At 40.3% G+C, this 18,248-nt stretch overlaps 2 protein-coding genes across 2 annotated transcripts in view; both read right to left on the reverse strand.

The window, feature by feature from the left end:
• Positions 1 to 10,289, reverse strand: part of atp9a (ATPase phospholipid transporting 9A) — a 48,913-nt gene extending 38,624 nt beyond the window's left edge. Inside the window, exons 1-7 of the mRNA XM_072696168.1 lie at positions 10,113 to 10,289; positions 8,500 to 8,644; positions 7,762 to 7,875; positions 7,317 to 7,425; positions 4,093 to 4,151; positions 1,892 to 1,943; positions 423 to 517 (exon numbers count right to left, since the gene is read on the reverse strand). Coding sequence (XP_072552269.1) covers positions 423 to 517; positions 1,892 to 1,943; positions 4,093 to 4,151; positions 7,317 to 7,425; positions 7,762 to 7,875; positions 8,500 to 8,644; positions 10,113 to 10,189 — 651 coding nt within the window. The 5' untranslated portion in view covers positions 10,190 to 10,289. The remainder of the gene's footprint in view (positions 1 to 422; positions 518 to 1,891; positions 1,944 to 4,092; positions 4,152 to 7,316; positions 7,426 to 7,761; positions 7,876 to 8,499; positions 8,645 to 10,112) is intronic.
• Positions 10,290 to 12,376: 2,087 nt separating this feature from the next.
• sall4 (spalt-like transcription factor 4) lies at positions 12,377 to 17,925 on the reverse strand. The gene is made up of 4 exons (XM_072697081.1): positions 17,859 to 17,925; positions 13,283 to 15,778; positions 12,898 to 13,202; positions 12,377 to 12,802 (listed from the first exon to the last, which is right to left on the reverse strand). Exons 1-4 carry the CDS (start codon positions 17,923 to 17,925, stop codon positions 12,377 to 12,379), a joined length of 3,294 nt encoding a protein of 1,097 aa, XP_072553182.1.
• Between the last annotated feature and the right edge of the window lie 323 nt (positions 17,926 to 18,248).

Raw genomic sequence — 18,248 nt, forward strand, 5'->3', positions numbered from 1 at the left:
AGTTTCTTTCTCCTCTTATGAAGTTGTGGCAAGGAGTGACAGCACTGATAAGTTTGTTGTCTTGCATTTGCTTTTCTGTTTAGTATTTAAAGGCTTAGTTGTATGTTAACACTACAATAAATTTAACCAGCAATATCCTTTAGTTAGAATCAATATTATTTTATATGGAAAATGTTCATGAAAATCAATTAGTTATAGTTGGTTTATTGCATTAATCATGTCATGTCAAGTCATCACAAATCACACCAGGCAATCATCTAATCTCAGAGCACAAATACCAACAATGATTTTAACATGGTCATTTGAGCGAAACATTGCAAAGATGATTACATTTTAATTCATTTTTGAGAAGGAATATTTGGCACATGTGTGAAAATGTATATAATATAAAAGTGCCAAATAGTGTGATTGTGGTAACTCACTGCTGCAGTGGGGAGTCTTTGAGTGCATGCCACTGGGAGGCGCAGTTTCCAATCTGTTTCTCCATCCAACTGATCAGTCCGTAGGAAGCACGAGCCTTGAGAGCAACAGGTGTATTAAAAGTGCCTTAAATAAAGGATGAGATTCTATACACCACATAATTTAATATTTCTGAGCAGATAATGAAGTGTCTTTAATTAACAAAAAAAGAGACGAAGCACCAAATTATGGTACATTGTTGACCTTTAGGGGGCAGTGTGCAGCAATTTATTTGACCCACAAGACCAGTCTACTTTCTGGCATACACTTTTTGCCAAAAAAATAAAAATGAAGTTGCCTATATGTTTAAAAAAATTACAGTTCATGTAACACTACATTAAATGAAAATCTAACTTTAAAGCTTTAAAAACAAAATCATGTTCTGCTGCACTGTTTATTTGTTTATATACCATGCGTATATTTAATTAAGCAATGGTTAATTAAAAAAAAGAAGAAGAAAATGGACAGTTTTTTTTTTTTTTTATTTCTCTATCTGAAAGTGGAGTTTGCTTTGTGCGGTAGGTTGGTACAACCCTGCCCCCCGTTTTTAAAGATGTGTCATCCTGCCTGGGCTGTGGAACCCTAGGCTCTTCATAATTGACCTAATGGCCTCCATCTGTAGGGCAGATAACAATGCTCCCCTTCCCGTAAAACCAACACATCAAGCAGGCCCATTCCTCCCCCAACTAAAAGGAAATTTCAGTCAGGCGGAATCCCAACAAGACTATTCATGCAAAAAAAAAAAATTTAGATGGTTTGTGGTTGCATGCGCACTGAATGTGTGGCACCCAAGCCTAGTTTGAAAGATAAAAGAAACTGCTGTGCTTTTATAATTCAGACAATTTCCTCAAAAGACTTCTTAACCAAGTCAGATTCCTTTTTTTAAAAAAAAAAACAAAAACAAAACAATTTCCTGTATTTGGGCTGGCTTCACTTCACTCTTTAGGTGAGCTTCTTAGACCACTGTGGTGCACATAACATCTCAATCATTTCTTCATTTGTTTATTCAGATGATACTACATCCTTCTGGCCCGGCACAACCTTTTGCATTTGTGTTTTTTTGGGTATTCTTTCGATTTTCTCTGTGCTGCTTTACATGTCTTGATTTTCCTCCCCACTGCCTTGCCATTTGAAAGACAAAAAGAGATCTCAGTCAAAAAGAGATTTGATTATTCAACGCCATAACAAGTCAAGCGGACCATGCTTTGTATTAAAAGGAGATTCAAAAACCATGACGCCACACTGCACGCCATCTCTCTGGACAGGGTAACAATTTAGGCGGGGATTCACATCCTGTTCTAGCTTTAAGGTAATCCTTCCACCTAAATGTAGTTACCTCGTACAATTCCTCGTACAACCCCCCGCAAAAAACATGCTACTTCCCTTCTGTTTCTTTAGGGAAGATGGGGATGAATGACCAACAGATGTTTACCATTTCTTTCAGAGGTTCTTAGGAAGATCATGTCAGCAGGAACACGTTGATTCTAGCATGTAAAGAGAGGATAAGAGAGTTAAAAAATAATAATAATAATAATGAATAAATAAATAAAAAATACATGTCTATGCTGGGCATTATAAAATGGATCAGCATGGGGTACTGAACATTTTTCAGTGTGCTACCAGGTTTTTAATCACTATATAAAAACTCACCATGCTTTCTTTACTGTTGGATGCACTGTAATACTTTTTGAATTAGCGTACGGACAAAAAAAACTGAAGTGTGACATAAGGCAGGGCAATCAAGGAATATTAATCGAAACCTACATTTAAAACATATTGCCCGTGTCAATTATGTCAATTTTTAAAAAGTACCTTCTCCATTGCGTGTTTATGTACTGTCCCCTTAAAAACATACTAGCACATGTTTAGTCAAGGGCCCTGTCCAGTCTGCAACATGGATGCACTCAAACACAGAGCCAACTGAGCAACTTAAGCAGCTTATGTAATCATTCATTAATCATAATCGAGGCACAATTAATCGTGATATTTATTTGAGGTGATATCGCCTAGCACTAGTATGAAGTATATTCCTGTTCATACATTCACTGATTAGACTGATTACGAAAGCTTGAGTATTGGCAGATACTAATACCTGATCCCATATATTTCCTTTAAAATCTATCATACATATATATATATATATATATATGTTTTTAATAGAAGCATTTCAGTATTTATCACCAGATGAGCATATAAATATAGGCTATCATGCTTAAACTACTCACACTCAAGCTACACCACAGAAAGAAAAATACAGCTAACAAGATGACACATTGTGAGTGTGAGGTATTAAAGATTTGATTTGTTACAGGATTAGATTTTTCCCAGCATTTCCTGCTGATAGAGCATGATACAGATACACCATCTCTGTTAAACCATGTTCTTTACATATCAAAAACAAAGCTACTATGGCATTAACAAATTACACTATTAAACAAGAAGAGTAGATTGCAAGGCAGTGGTGATTTTTTTGCCTTTAAGGGTTAACCTCCTCTCCTGGGTACGGAATAAGTTCTATTTGTCTTTAATTACATCCAAGATCTGCCCCGTTTATAGAGTACGCCCTGCAGCTAATGACCGCATAGTGCCTCATTTGCTGCCTTCACTTCCCTGATTTCACTCCTACACCCATGTTTGGTGTTGAAGAGGAATTTGTCATGCTGCTCAGATCTATCGATGACCTAAAACACTGGATGACTTGAGTACCCAAACATGTTAATGTTGAAGGTTTTAATTAATTATGTTATGGTTTTATTAAAGGTTGTTACTGTATGCAAGCCATGTCAGAGCCCCTGGCTCTGAATAATCAGACACAATTGGATTTTCTTCAAAAGAGAAAAGGGATCAGCTGAACAAAGCCAAAGTTGCAGCTTTCACCAGGAATCAATTTCCTTCATATTTACTACTGAGGGACATAATCGTCTAAGGGAGTCAGGTTAAATTTGAGGATTAGGATCTAGGAACCTTACAGTTTGCGCCTTGGTGCAAACTTTAGAGTGTGCCGTGTGTGAGCGCTCTTTCAATGTAAAAACTGAAGCTATCGGAGGAAAACTGGATGGTGAGGCAACTGGAGCCTCAGGACTGCTCTCACGTTGCATGTGTTCTGACTTTGCAGAGAGATTCCCAACGAGCCAATCTTCTTACAATAAGCTGCAGATTGCAATGCAAAAAAACAAGTGCTGAACAAAAGGCAGCTCTAAATGCCATGGAGGAATTACACAGGATTACTAATAACCGGCCCCGGGCCACATAGTTTGGACCATCTAGACAACAGGCAGCTTAATTAAAATAATTATGGGTAATCATGCCAAATTAAAAATAAATATATAAATAAGTAAACAAACAGTATGCATTGTCTCGGACACTGAGCTAAGAGTTGCTGTTGTGAACATGAAGGACTTGAAAAGTGGCTCTGAAGAGCTTTTTATTTATATCAGATGGGAAGTTAACGAAGCCTTGTGCCGAAACTACAAACACTGAAACTGGACAGTCTGTTATGCCTTACTGGTTGGCTTTGGAATCAGATTACAAATCTCTAAAGCAGGTAAACAGCTAAAGCATTCATGAGGATAAGATGCCATTTGTCACAAGATCTTAAACCTGCACAAAGACAGAGCTGATTAACACACTAACCTTTTCAACAATGATAAGATCTCCAACCTGGATGCCACTGCTTTTCACCTTCACGGTTCCTGTGGGAAGACAAAAAGGGTGATTACTAACATAATTGTTTTTTTGTTTTGTTTTTACCATTTTTATGGGATTCATGTTATCTTAAAGTTTTTTCAATATTCTAAACATTTCATCCCCAAAATTATTGCTGCAACAGTTACCTTCTAGGAGAATCCTCACATTAAATGTTTTCACAAAAAAAAAAGAATATATAGATAGGTAACAGATATTACAATAAAATATATTTTTTTAGATTATATTCATATTTCTATCTATATTCATGTTTTGCAACTGATGATCTGCTAATTTTTTAAATTATGGATTTAGATTTTCAATCCCACTTTAAAAGCTTCCACTGAGATATGCCAGGTCTTGGGTGCATGAGTTCTCCATTTGTGTTTGAACAATACTCTCCTATGAGCTTTTACATGAGTGCTGGGATCTGGGAGAGGGCAGAATGCCTTCTCATTCCACTGAGAATGAACGACTAAAATTGTTTGGAAAAGGTCAGTGACCTATAACCTGTGTAGGGACCTGCATATGCAAAGCATTAGCATATATGCACACACTGTGCACTCTGGGTATCCTAGAGGTCATAGTACATTTATTCCGAAGATTAGACAATTATATGAAGAAATTTAATTTTACTTCAAGACAAGTTACAGAAAATTAATAATAACACATTTTTGAGTAATTTCATTATGTTTCATTATGGCTTAGTTTCTAAATGAATACACGTCTATTGAATGCATAAGCTTATTTTCAGTGCAAGTTAGCTAACATAAATTTTACCGTCACCTCATGGCATGCCACAATAAAACAGGTAAGTAAGGGGGCACTTTAAATATGACAAACTTTGATGTTTTCCATTCCTGTTGGCCTAGGCCAATCAATCAGTAGCCCTCCCAGGTAGATAGCCATGGCAAAACGCCACTGGTCGCCTTTTTAAGCCATCTATATGGGGACAGTTACTGCAGGGCTACAATGCTTGGGTTTAAGAGGAAGAGAGTCTGCCAGATCAAAGGAAAGAATGTGATAGAAACCACAGGGGGTTCTCTGATTTTTGCTGTCAGACGTAATACTTCCTCCCCCTCGGTTTATGATGCACTTTTACATCCTTGCCTCAAATTGAACACAATCCTTCACACATCTCTAAGCCACTCATTTTGTCGACAACTTCTCAGCCAAATCCAATATGGCAAATGTAGTTTAACTAAAACAACTGTTTGGCAAGAATTGTTAAAAACATATCCACATTAAAGACTGGCCTAAAGACTGGCCTAAAGCCTTTTACAGCCGTAGTTTAGGCCACTTGGGGTTAAAGTTTGTTTCTTTAGTTTAGCACTGGAGGTAGAAGGCTGGTGTGGCTATCAAGTAATGATACATGCACACTTAACCGCATTGTGAAAACTGCAACAGCATTTACACCTGGTCACTTCATGCTACTAGCATCTGGATTGTATCCTTATAAGATTTTAGCCACCCATGTATTTACATTTGGTAGTCAAATTATGCATATAAAATGCAGCTTAATTCGTTGTGCAGATATTATTATTGGTGTTACAGTACTGGGAGGGGTTTCGGTTGTCGAATGTGTCTTAGAGAGATGGATACGTTTACCCCCCTGTGTTTAACATGTGGCTCAAATGTGGCTCAGACCACCTCCTGAAGTGGTTTGAATGATCAGATTTGTATGTTCTGGTTTAAGTGGGTGTTTGTTTATACACCTGCATTTTTATGCAGGCTTGGCCTTTTCCAGATATAATCTTGGAACTTAAGACGCATGAAGTGACCAGGTGTAATCAAGGCCTGCATTTCTAAATCGTCATACACTCATTCAGTTGTGGCTGAACATTTACGTACATTCTTTATTCATATGACTGTCAATGAGATATTGACAAAAAGAATTTGTCAACCACAGATTATTCATTCAGTGATGCTGAAAGTTCCAAAATCTTTTTCACTTGCCAAGGCCTCTTAAAGTCTGGTTAGTGATCATTAATGACAACAGCTGGTTGCTTCTCTGTCCTTTGACAGCACTCATTTGACTGACCAACACACAGTACAGTGGTCCAGTGGTAGTACAGTCCAAGCAGCTCAGTGCAGGACTGAGAAGGATGATCATGGATTTACACAATCCAGGAAGGTCTCAGGAATTCTAAACAACTGCAGATTCCATAATCATGGTCAAGCAAAAGTTGCTGCAAACATAAATACAAGTTATTGGGAGATGTAGTCACTTATTTCAGATGGTCAGGAACAACCCAACAATCACCAATACACAGTCTTGCCATGATCTGGAAACTACTGTAACACCAGTGTCACTTTGTTTAGTCAAGTGAGTTTTTTGCCATGGACGGAGATGCTGCTGTGCATGAAATAAACCCCTGGTTTAAAATCAACACCATCAAGCTCTACTAAAATGATGGTGCTCCATCCAATACTTTTGGCATGAGCAGGGAAGTTGAGGATGAGGTGGGGTGGTCCAATATCCTCCAACAAAAGAACAAAAGAATGACCCCAAACAGACATCAAAGGTGTTGTGGAATCAATAAAGATGGCCAATATGACGATTTTGGAATAAAGTCCTGACCTCAATGTCCATATATGGACTGTGCTTAAAAGTTGGGTCCATGCTGGGAAACCAACCAATTTAATTAAACTCTACCAAAATTGCCAGTAACTACTCAACCAGGATTATACCGTAAGTGTACTGATGGCTACCAAAGTGTCAGTTCACAGTGCAACTTTCTAAAGAATATTTAGCCACATTTTTGCTGTGAATGTATAATTGTGACCCTGTGTTGATTTTAGAAACCTCCCTTGAAATAAAACTTGGTGCAGTTGTTGCACTCTTTCTGCTCCAGAAAAAAACAGCTCAAAGAAATCTTTAAAAGCCCAATATTGCCATCACATTCATGTGCATGATGACCACAACTGTTCACAATCTAAGTACGTTTCTGACACTTCATAAGAAATACTGTACATTTAACACACATACATTTATATACATATAAATATATAAAGTTCTGACATTGCGTCACTTTTGCTGTTTTTCTGGGAAACTGTGTATTTACTAAGCACACACACATACTCCCAAATACCCAATGCATGTGACCGAAACATTCAATGTGAGAATATGTGCATATCAGCTGCATAGTCTTCCAGTGAAAACAAAAGCTCACCTCTTGTGGAGAGCTTGCTATAGATCTGTGAATTGACTTCTTTGTCTCGCAGAAAACATCGCATTTCTTCAACTGCTTCTCTCACTATGGTAATAATCAACACAAAACCCTGTACAAAAAAGCAGAACATCGTCTGAGTGTAGAATATACATTGCAAGACTAACTGTAGAGATTTGTAAAGATATTAGCAAGCAATCAATCAATCTTACAATGGTCTATTTACAGGGAATCTCTGTCAAGACAAAACTTTGTATGTCCTTTTTTTCATTTTGATATTTATGAAACATTTTGTTTATGTTCTGTTAACTAGAAATGGTTCAAAATATGCTAGAATGCTATAATGACTTTATATTAACCTGCAACAAACATTAAACATTTTGCTTTCTCCTGCAAAATTACCATTTGGAGATTCAAGGTTTTGCTCTCACATTACAGCACAACTCACCAGTGGAACCCAGTAAGTGTACAGGGCTCCTAGTCTGAGTTCATTCACAAACTGAGAGCAGGCCAGGAGCAGAAAGTATAGATTGAAGAAGTACTTGAACTGGTTGAACAGCACCTACAAACACAGAGACTCATTTATTTGGTGACATTTAGTGGTATAGCAGCTTTTGACATGTTTTTTGTTTTTTTGCATTCACAATATTTTGTATCATTTGTTTTATAGACCAGCACAATGTACTCTGATATACATAATTTGTATTAAAATAAAAATTGGTGGAATTACAATAAGTATGCACTGCATTTATGCTACGGACTGTACCAATATCATAAACGTAGCATGCAATACTTCACAAAAATATAACAAGTAATTATATTGTACATTATTATCTCCAAGTGTTATAGGGATCTTATATTTACAGCACTTATTTTAGTCCATACTGTGACATGTTTAATAGCGTTTACCATCTCAGTGACCAATTTGTCCTTCCATACAGAAGTAAAACAGGCAATCGTTATTTGCAATGCAAATGTTTTGTTTTAAACAAAAAACTCGTAAACAATGTTTTTAGGAGAGGCGTTGCCATTGCTTAAGGAAATCACTCTGAAGATTAGCCCGATTTAGGAAAATATGGAAAACAAAGTAACATATCAAGTGTCCAAGTCTTAATCACCTGCAGACCAATCTGGAGCAAAGAATATTTGTCATAGTCATAGAAGGTTAATAGTTACAGTGCTTTACCCCAGGTAAGAAGGTGAAGAAGTTGTATTTCTGGTTGTTTATGACATTACGGGGGTATCTTTGTTCCCTCTTTTCTGGGTGGCCTAACCATACGGTCCGAGGACGAAAGTCTCCCATCCCACAGCAGCTCGACCATGGGCAGCACCTGCAAGCAACCAGATTAAAGTTATCTCTTACCTCAAAAAACAACAAGTAATCATTCCAAAGAGCACACCAACACTGGAATCATACTTTTTCGACCTCATGGTGCTTCAAGCTGAGCTCTTAACACATATACTATAAATTCTTTCCACTGGTGACTCTGAACGAAGGTTTTTTTAGCCATGCTGCGTCAGTGTGCAACACCGAGCCCACCTTATCTAGCAACCACCTCCTTACTCAAACAAATCTTATCAACAAGACAAAGGGGCTTGGCATAGAGTTCTGTGTCAACTCATTTTTTTTATATAATATTGCCTTTAGCATCTAAGAATTTGGCATGTAACCATCCAATCTATTCTCAGTTGTGAATATAATTTTTCTAGAACCAAAACCTTTATGTGACTGATTTGGTGGCTCAGTGAAGTTCACAATCCTGTTCAAGTTCTGTTCAGGGATCAATAGGGTTCCCTAGCTTGTCCAAGGGCTATTAATAAAAAGCTTCAGAAAAGCTTTGACAATAAAAACAAACCAACCAAAATGTTTCATCTGGTTAAAATATTGACTATAACAGGTGTAAACATAATGTGAACAAGCATATTCAGTAACGTTATACTGGAGCATACAATGCTTTGGCACACACTTAAACATAAGAGGTATTTGGGGCTGAAGTCCAGTCCAATAAAACTGATTTCTCCTCCTGTCTGGTCAACAAGAGAAGGAGGTGCCACTGAAAAACGTCTATTACTGCAGACAGGTAATGTGTCATTTGATGCCTTTAGGTTTTAAATGTGAGCTCGATTGTTCATTAGACAAAACAGCATGTAAAACAGCACGAGAGGAAGACATTTGTTGCTGCCTATTCATCTTCCCTTGCGCCCACATTAAACGTTACACCTTCAAACATAGGCCTGCCTATAGTTCAGAGAAACGTACAGCGTTAGCTGGTTAAAACTAGCTATGCAGACAGTAGCAGACCGTTTGGCTCGAAGGCACTAGCTAGGTTATCGAGGGAAACATAGCACTGTTCCTTTCTTTACGTTCATTTTCTCACATTCGGTGTTTTCAACAAATACTGGTCTGAAATATCCGCTGACTATCCACCTGATAACACCCGGAACAAGGACGTTCCGGAGTCATCCTCCTCCTCCTACACTTGCACAGGCTTGCCCCGGACTCCATTCACCAATAAACAATTACCGTCAATAGCCAGTATAGCATACAGTACAGCATTTGTTTTTTTATTAAATGCATTCCATATATTTCCTTAATTAAAGCAATTTTACATTTTCTGTAAGACAAGATAAAGGAGCGTCTCGGTTTCACAAAAAAAATAATGAGCGTAGAACAGAGAGGCGTCTGCGTTCTTCTGCCCCGGTTAGCAGCCAAGCTAGCTAGCTAACCTAGCAACCACGAACAAGTTCGTCGGGCCGATGTCTTCATAAACGTAGATGACTCCCATTCTGCTCTCTTACCCATTTCTGTTCTTGTTGTCGTGTCGTTTTTTGTGCCGCACCGGCTGCAGAGGGATATTGTCCGGAATGCCTGCCATTCTGGACGGGCTGACACTTTGCGAAATCGCCCCAGCCGTTTGTCGGAGCTGGGCGGAGGCTAGTGGGAGCTGTCAGAGCAGCAGGGTTGATCTGCTCAGTGCTCTTTGGGGCGAGTGTGAGAAGGATGAGAGAAAGGGGGTGTAAAAAAATAAAAAAATAATAATAATCGTTCGTCGTTGGCTCAGATTGTCCTGGTCCCTTTCGAAAGCATCATATTTTAATACGTTTGATGTTTGTTCGGAAACTCGAGGAGTTTGAGGGGGAGAACGGTTTAATGTTTAAGAGTTTAAGGTGCATCTTTAAGAATCAGACACACAGAGAGCCAAACTACTAATCCAGTAAATTAATGTCTTACCATACCTGCTCCTAGACACTTGAAACACGTGGGCCCTGGTGAGTGTTGAAGTGTTTTAATGGTCAACGCGTGTTCAACAATTAGAAAGACAATGAGAAATCCTGGGTTTTATTAAAAAAAAAAAAAAAAAAAAAAAAAAAAGTCTGGAGAAGAAAAATGGCAAACATTTACAAAACATCTACACTGTAAACAAGCCTAAAACAGACTCAACATTTGAAGAACCATACAAGACCCCTTGAGCTGATGCCGTCTTACATAATGAAAAGGCACTTGGCAAATGCATAAAGATAATGTACAGGAGTCTTTGTTTATTCTGAGCAAGTGTTGTGCAAAGTGTCCAGCAATACATTCATTACATTACTAAAATCAGCAGGTTATGGAATGGAACGATTGTAACCATAACATCACTTACTCAGAGCACATGGCAGAAAGGGGGAGTAAAGAAAAGAAAAAAGAAAAAAAAAAAAAAAGTTGTGAAAAAGTCTAAATGAGGTAGAAGTTTGACCCAAGTCAACATTTTGGAGCAAAAAAAAAAATCTACTGAAGAGGGTACAAAAGAGCAGTTACTAGGCTTAACAGGGGGTGGATTTAGGACTGCGTTTCTTTGGTACAACTGCAGCAATACACCATGTTGCCCAAAACAAGCACAAAACTGCACATTCTGACCAGACAGACAATGCACAGCTCACCTTAAAAGATTAAGGAAAACATTGGGGCAGTGGGGGCAGGTAATGACAAACAGCTGTCTGTGTCAACAGATGATCCAGTTCATCTACTAGATTTTTTTTGCAGAACATAAGAAATAAAGTATTAAAGTGCAGGGGTGTGTTTCAGCGTCACGCTGGCCCTTGGAAAACCTCACAAAAAAGGCTTTGAATGAAAGCTGTCCAGTCTCACTGATGACAAGAGATGACTAAACTAAGGGCCAAATGCCAATTATAAAAAAAAATAAAATGTAAAAATAATGCTGACATGGGGGGGTGAATTAAATGTTTATGCATTTCTCAAACAATACTCTAAGGCTACATGCAAAAATATAGTACATTTTGGTCATAAAGAACCTTCATTAATCATGTGGTGCTTTTTCCTTCAACAATAAAAAAAGGAAAAAGAAAAACTGCACCACGTAAACAGGCACTTAAGTTTCATTTTTGGTTGAGCAGATCAAAACTGCAAGAGAAAAAAAAACAAAACAAAAAAAAACAAACAAAAAAACACAAACAATAATTTAACACGAAACCTAGTTTCCACACAACAAATGCCAAGTTTTCCAGGCACTTTAACAGGCAAGCCTGGGAACAGGAACTTTAACAAGCTGTTCTACAACTATGCCACACAAGATTAGCTCCAAAATAATGTGCATGGGAAGTCATGACAGCATAACTTTACCTAAAGTAAATGTCACAACAGGAGCATGAGATGATGCCATGTAGCAGAGACAAGCGGCCAATTGTTAAAATACGGGAAAGACCACACTCCACAACCAAGTACCTTGTGAGAGGTGATAATTGTGTTCAGCAGACTGCATCACACAGCAAGTTCTTACTACTAGACAGTTCTGGAATAAAGAGATTTCAAGTAAAACTTACATTCAACTTCTAGAAACATTACTGACAAATACCCGCATATATTAGAGAGAGCAGTAATAACTACAGTAGTTACATCTGGGTTAGCTAATGCATCTAAGATTTAGCTGCCCCTTTCAGGACATGGGAACATGAGGTCAAACCAACTGAAAAACTGATGCAGAGGGCTGGATGTGATCGTACCCACTGAGAATTTGGCAGAGGAGCAGGGTTAACCAAATTGCTGAGCAAAGTCTTGTGTGGTCTTAATTTACTTTGCCCTCCTCCATAAAATGTGGAAATTGAGATTTTACTACACTCTCTGAGCCACTCTTTTCCATTTCAGCAACAGCAGCTGGAATGCCAGAGTGGGAAGAGTCCATCTTTAGTCCTCCTGTGGAGGCGACCAAAGGGCCCCCAGCAAGACTTCCAGGGAGTGGGATGCCTCCATTTTGGATGACCGAAATCTCATTGGTTTTCATAGTCAGCCCATTTGTAAAAGCAGCAGCATACTGATTCCATACCGATGGGTCGAAGTTCATTGGGGAGGGGATCAAGTCTTTCGGGGGCTGCAGCATTTCTGGGATTATCTTGGATTCAGCACCCATGGCCATCAGTGCCATGGGGTTATCCAAGGACAGGCGCTGGCCACGCCTTGTTGAATTATTCCACATATGTGTTCCAACATGTACCTGCAAGACAGATCAATTTGTTTAGACAAGCTATTAACTTCATAAAATCATAGCAAAATGAACATGTTCCCTTCCACCTCAAATTCAAAAGATACCTTGAGATTTCCTTTCGTTGTAAAAGCTCTGCCACAGATGGTGCAAGCAAAGGGCTTCTCGCCAGTGTGTGTACGTTCGTGGATCTGCAACGCACTGGCAGAGGAGAAGTTCTTGCCACACACATTACACAGATGTTGCTTGGCAGAGCGACGAGGGGCATTAGAGCTGGGAGGTGGCGTAGCGGTCCCCTGGGGCAGCTGGGAACCATACTGGTTGTGGGCACCTATTGGATTCTCAGGAGGAATCTGCATTTCTAGTTTAACCAAACTTGGAGGCACCCTCAAGAATGGCACATGACCCGCAGCTGTAGAACAGAAAAGACATGCTTAACAAAAGGTCACAGAGTATGGCTGATCTGACAAAAACAGTTAAATGCCAACTTACAGTATTCTCCATTTGAGAACGGCAGACCAGGTTCTTCTTTAATGATTTTTGCAGTGAAACTAGAAGTCAAGTCCAGCGCTCCATTTGTTTCACTAAAATCTTGTGCTCCACCATCAGAGTCTGTTCTAGGTGTAACCCCAGATCCACCGTCAGTTTTTGCAGATTCCGGAGATTTTACCGGTCCATTGTCCAACTGTCCATCTACTGGTGACGAAGAGTGAAAGGAGACAGAATCTGAAACCGCTGGACTGCGTCCATTTTTGTATTCCAGCTCGCCAGTAGTCGTTGGGGACTCTTTGGGAGCGCAATCACTCTCAGATGCAGTGCTGCTCTGTCTCTGCAAGTTCAGGGCTGATGTGAGGCTTTTCATGTGATTTTCTAGAGCAGTGATGCCTGAAAACATGGCAGGCGAGCCACTGAAAGGCTGATCCCCTTTTGTAACATGAACAGGACTCATTTCAGATGCATTCTGCTTCTCCTGATTGTCCAAATCCATCTCTTGTTCCTCCATGCTCTCCTCTAGCCCACTGGCATCCATGTTCTTGTCCTCCAACAAACTGGAATCCATTGTTTCTGGGCTCTCATACTGGCTATCTGGCAGTGGCGTGTTAGGAATCTGGCCACCCATATGCATTCGAATGTGCTGCTGCAGTACAACAGCATTGGTGAACTTCTTTTGACAAATTGGACAGGAGTGTTGCATCTTTAGTGGTGTATTGGCCCTATGGACACCATAGTGGGCCTTAAGGTTGCCCTTGGTAGAAAAGGCCCTTCCACATATCTTGCACTTGTAGGGCCGCTCACCAGTGTGTGTACGGTAATGCATCTTGAGGGAACTTTGGCAGCTTAAGACCCTGTGGCAGATCACACATTCATTGGGATCATTGGTCTTCTTCTCCAGGCCATCCACCATCTGCTGAAGTTTGGCTGTGCCAGATCCATTTTCTCCAGAGAGGCCATTGCCATTCACATGTTGCAAGCCAGCTAGAGCATCTGAGGCTTCCTTGCCTTGATCCAGTCCTACCTCATGATTGAGGACACCTGAGGAAATGGATGCACCATCACTACCAGATGAGGAGGGTCTTTGTGCATAGAGATCACCAGTACCTGGAATGTCAAATGAAGACTTGAACCCCTGAAGCACGGATGGGTGGAGACCAGTAGATGGTAGGCCAAGCACTGGTTTACTATCCACAATATTTGATTCCTCAATAGGCACAGACATGCCATAGGGAATGCCATTGTTTGTGGGAATGTTGTCCAGGTGCTCCGGTACAGGATGTGGATTCATCTTGATGTGTGGATATTTGTCTTTGTGCCTCTGGAAATGCACTTTGAGGTTCCCCTTAGTTGTAAAACGGTTTCCACAGATGTTACATTTAAATGGCCTTTCACCAGTGTGTGAGCGCAAATGAATCTGGAGGGCACTATCATTCCCAAAGGTCTTCCCACAGAACTTACATTTGTGCTTAAACATCTGTTCACCAGCACCGTTCTTCAACTCTGTTAGACCAGGCACCTTGTTTTTCCCTTTTTTGGAGGGGTCAATACCTGCTGCAAGGGCACTGAAGGGACTCTGGAATGCCATAACTGCAGGCGACTGAGGAAGTAAAGCTGGAAGTCGGCTGGCCAAATCTGGGAGCCCTTTTATCATTTCCGTCTTCAAGGGTACAGAGCCAGCACCTCCAGCAAGTGATGTGGGAACACTACTGGACTGAGGTAGTTTACCTTGCTTGAGAGCTTCCAAAGACAAACTCTGGGAGCCTGTTCGCTTTCCAATTAGGGCAGCAGCTGCTGAGAGCTGCTGGGAAAGATGTGCACCAAGTGCCTTGAGGGGATCCATGGCAGCTCCCACTGCAGAATGCAGGCTCTGAGGTGCCATCATAGCCACTTGAATGCGAATCTGCTCAGTCAGCTGGATCTGCTGTAGCTGCTGTTGTTGAAGGCTAACCAGCTGCTCAAGAATCATAGGTATGGTTTGGAGGGTGTCTTGCTGTGGGGAGGGTGGTGGAGACTTCTGACTAGAAGAATTAGATGAATGCTGAGTCACAGCAACGGTTGTGCCAGGCATGGTTTTAAGAGTTACATTAGAGTCTTGCAATTTAGAACTGGGTAAGTAGCTTGTGTCAGGGCTGCTGGATGGATCATCTTGACCATGTTTCAAATCACCATCTCCATTGAGTTTTGGCTCATCCTCCATAGCATCGACTGACTCCATGCTGTGCTTTGACTGGGAATTCCTGCTGGACTGGCCATCGCTATGATCACTTTGGAAGTCTCCAGGGGAGCACTGGGAGAACTCCGGAGGTATTTCACCCCCATCACAGTCCTTCATAATGACAACCTGTTGACTTTTAGTGCAGTTTCTCTCATGCTCAAGAAACTCTGCTTCATCAAAGAACTCAGCACAGCATTTCTCACAAACTCTGGTCTCCTCCATTCGACACCTCTTGATCTCATTTCCATCCTCCTCAGTTTGGACATCTTGAAGAACCCCTGCAACAAGATGGACAATACAAAAATTTAATGGCATTGTCAACATTGCATTGTTGACAGACCAAAAGTTACATAAGTATATTTTATTTAATATATTTTATTAATACCCAATACAGACCAGAAATGTTAATTGCAGAACAAGTTCTTACATTTTAATCTAATCCATTATCCTATCCTATGTGCACATCATTTTCTAGCATACTCAGAAGGCAGGAGTGTACAGTGAACAGAACACAACCTTCTGCAACCATTCACCAGCTGGGGGCGTTGTTTACCAAGTGACATCAAAGTATCAGTGAGCTTCTCTCCTTAAACTATACTCGGACGTATAACATTCATCAAGATGAAAATTATAGTGCAGTTTTAATTTTAGGGGATCTTTAACTAAATTGCACAGTTAATTATTTAATCCGATGTGCTTCATGAATCCCACATTAGAAAGATTGGTTTTTGTTGCCTTCAGCCTCGACCCAAAATAAACCGATAAATTATAAAAAGGTGCAATCAACATACGACGCTGGGAAGCTGTCCAGACGGAATCAACTGTCCACTTATTTATCGAGCAGGCCTTTTTAGCACATCTTTTGTTTGCTACAAATGTCTCCCCTTTGGGGGGAGATCACCTGTTAACATTCCACCAATTAAACCGGGGGGTTTCTTAATCGCCCTCGCCACGATGAAGTTGCGAATAGTTTTAAATTGCTCAGATCACAAGGCTGCAGCTTGTGTTACCAAAAAAAAAAAAAAAAAAAAAAAAAAAAAAAAAAAAAAAAACAGGAGGCTACACCTACAATGTCTCAATGTGGTAAAAGTACATATAATTACCTAAAGATAACAATTAATTACGTGGACACCATCTGACAATGGTGAATCAAGACTAAGACCCAATGTGCCATTAGGTGGCGCGCTGACTAAGAAAAAGGGCAACATGACCCCAGCGTGACACGAGGTGATTTTACATTTCTTTAAAAAAAAAAAAAAAAGTAACAAAAAAAACCCCACACCTCATTTGATAAGGTTAAGGGGTTCCAGGTGACAAATATATTTTAAAAAATATCTTTAAAAAATTATTTTTTTTTAAAGATGTTTTTGGGTACCGAATCTACATCGACCATAGGGGGTCAAACAGACTGGGTACAGCTAAAGATCATGCAGAGTTACTACAGTTTACATATGTGAACAGCAATCGACCCCCCACCTCCACGACTACCCTAGTTTTCCATCCCCCACGTCGCTATCTCCATATGAAGCCCAAAGAAAGTCATACGTTTTAACGGGGGGTGGGGGGGAGGTGTTCGTGCTTTTGGGGACGGTTTGTTGCCTATAGTCACGGACCTGTTGAACGCCTTTTAGACCTCGCTACTAATATTAATATCCACATAAACCTCTGGCCCACAGGTCCCGTTCAACCACGACCACTTGGGAAAATGGCCAACTAAAAGCTGAAGCAGCTACACATCATCCAGGTCAGGTTTGTGTCAGTAAATTCACTGTAGCATGAACTTCATTGCAGTGACCGCTGGCAAAAAGTTAGTGGCATGAATCATTCATTCAAACAACCAAACACGAGCCAAACAACTGGACACAATGCTGCACACAGAACGCGAGCTCAGCCTATTCAGAGAAGTGCTCATAGAAAACTCGCACAATTACGTTAACGTCAGACACGTAAAACAGTTCCACGAGACCACTGAGGAGTTTAGGGGGTTATTGGGAGATTAGTGTTGTTGAGAGGTGAAAAAAACCCTTAACTCCACAAGTTTCAGAAAGTTGACTATATTTAACTGAAGTAAATGTAACAGCCATCTACAGCATAAAAAGGGAGTCGGAAAAATATGCTATACTAAACGTCTTTTAACCAAAACACTTGGGCTAAACTTTCTTCACAGAACACCACGAACTCAACCTGCACCGTCTCCTAATTATAGTGAAGAATAAAATCAAATATATAAAGAACCTAGTCAACTCCACGAATCACGATGCGGACCAGAGTGTGAGGTGTTAATCCAGAGCAGCAAACGGAACGAAAATTCAACTTCTTAAAAACATTAATATAATATCTGCGTTTCTGTTGCCTTACCGTTCTCTACCGAAGTGGGTTCCTCTGAATTGATGTGCTGCGGCTTAGACTGCTTGCGTCGCGACATGGCAGACTCCAACCAACCATCTGTAGGGGCAAATAGTAACGCTATTTTACCCCTCTCCTTCCCAAACTCTGCAACCTGGGAAATTAGCCCTTCAAGTAGAAATGCGCATGTCAAAGTAATTATTATTATCAATAACGCGTTGCGATTTATCACGGCCCTCTGACAGCTGATTGGCTCCGGGCCAAGTGCTTACACATTATTCAAATAGGGCTTCATTGATGAGAAAAGCAGAGAGCGAGAAGGGGGCGGGCCTTGTGGAGGAGACAGCCAACCAGAGCAGGAGGGAGGAGAGCAAGTGAGAGGGCGGGAGGAGATGGAGAGAG

Source organism: Salminus brasiliensis, chromosome 14 (assembly GCF_030463535.1).
Source record: "Salminus brasiliensis chromosome 14, fSalBra1.hap2, whole genome shotgun sequence".
In the NCBI taxonomy this organism is placed as follows: domain Eukaryota; kingdom Metazoa; phylum Chordata; class Actinopteri; order Characiformes; family Bryconidae; genus Salminus; species Salminus brasiliensis.

Coding starts and splice junctions, on each gene's coding strand:
- sall4 (XM_072697081.1), bottom strand. CDS start 17,925: ATGTCGCGACGCAAGCAGTCTAAGCCGCAGCACATCAATTCAGAGGAA. Junction 15,779..17,858: donor ACCCACTTCGGTAGAGAACG/GTAAGGCAACAG, acceptor ATCTTGTTGCAG/GGGTTCTTCAAGATGTCCAA. Junction 13,203..13,282: donor GTTCTCAAATGGAGAATACT/GTAAGTTGGCAT, acceptor TCTGTTCTACAG/CTGCGGGTCATGTGCCATTC.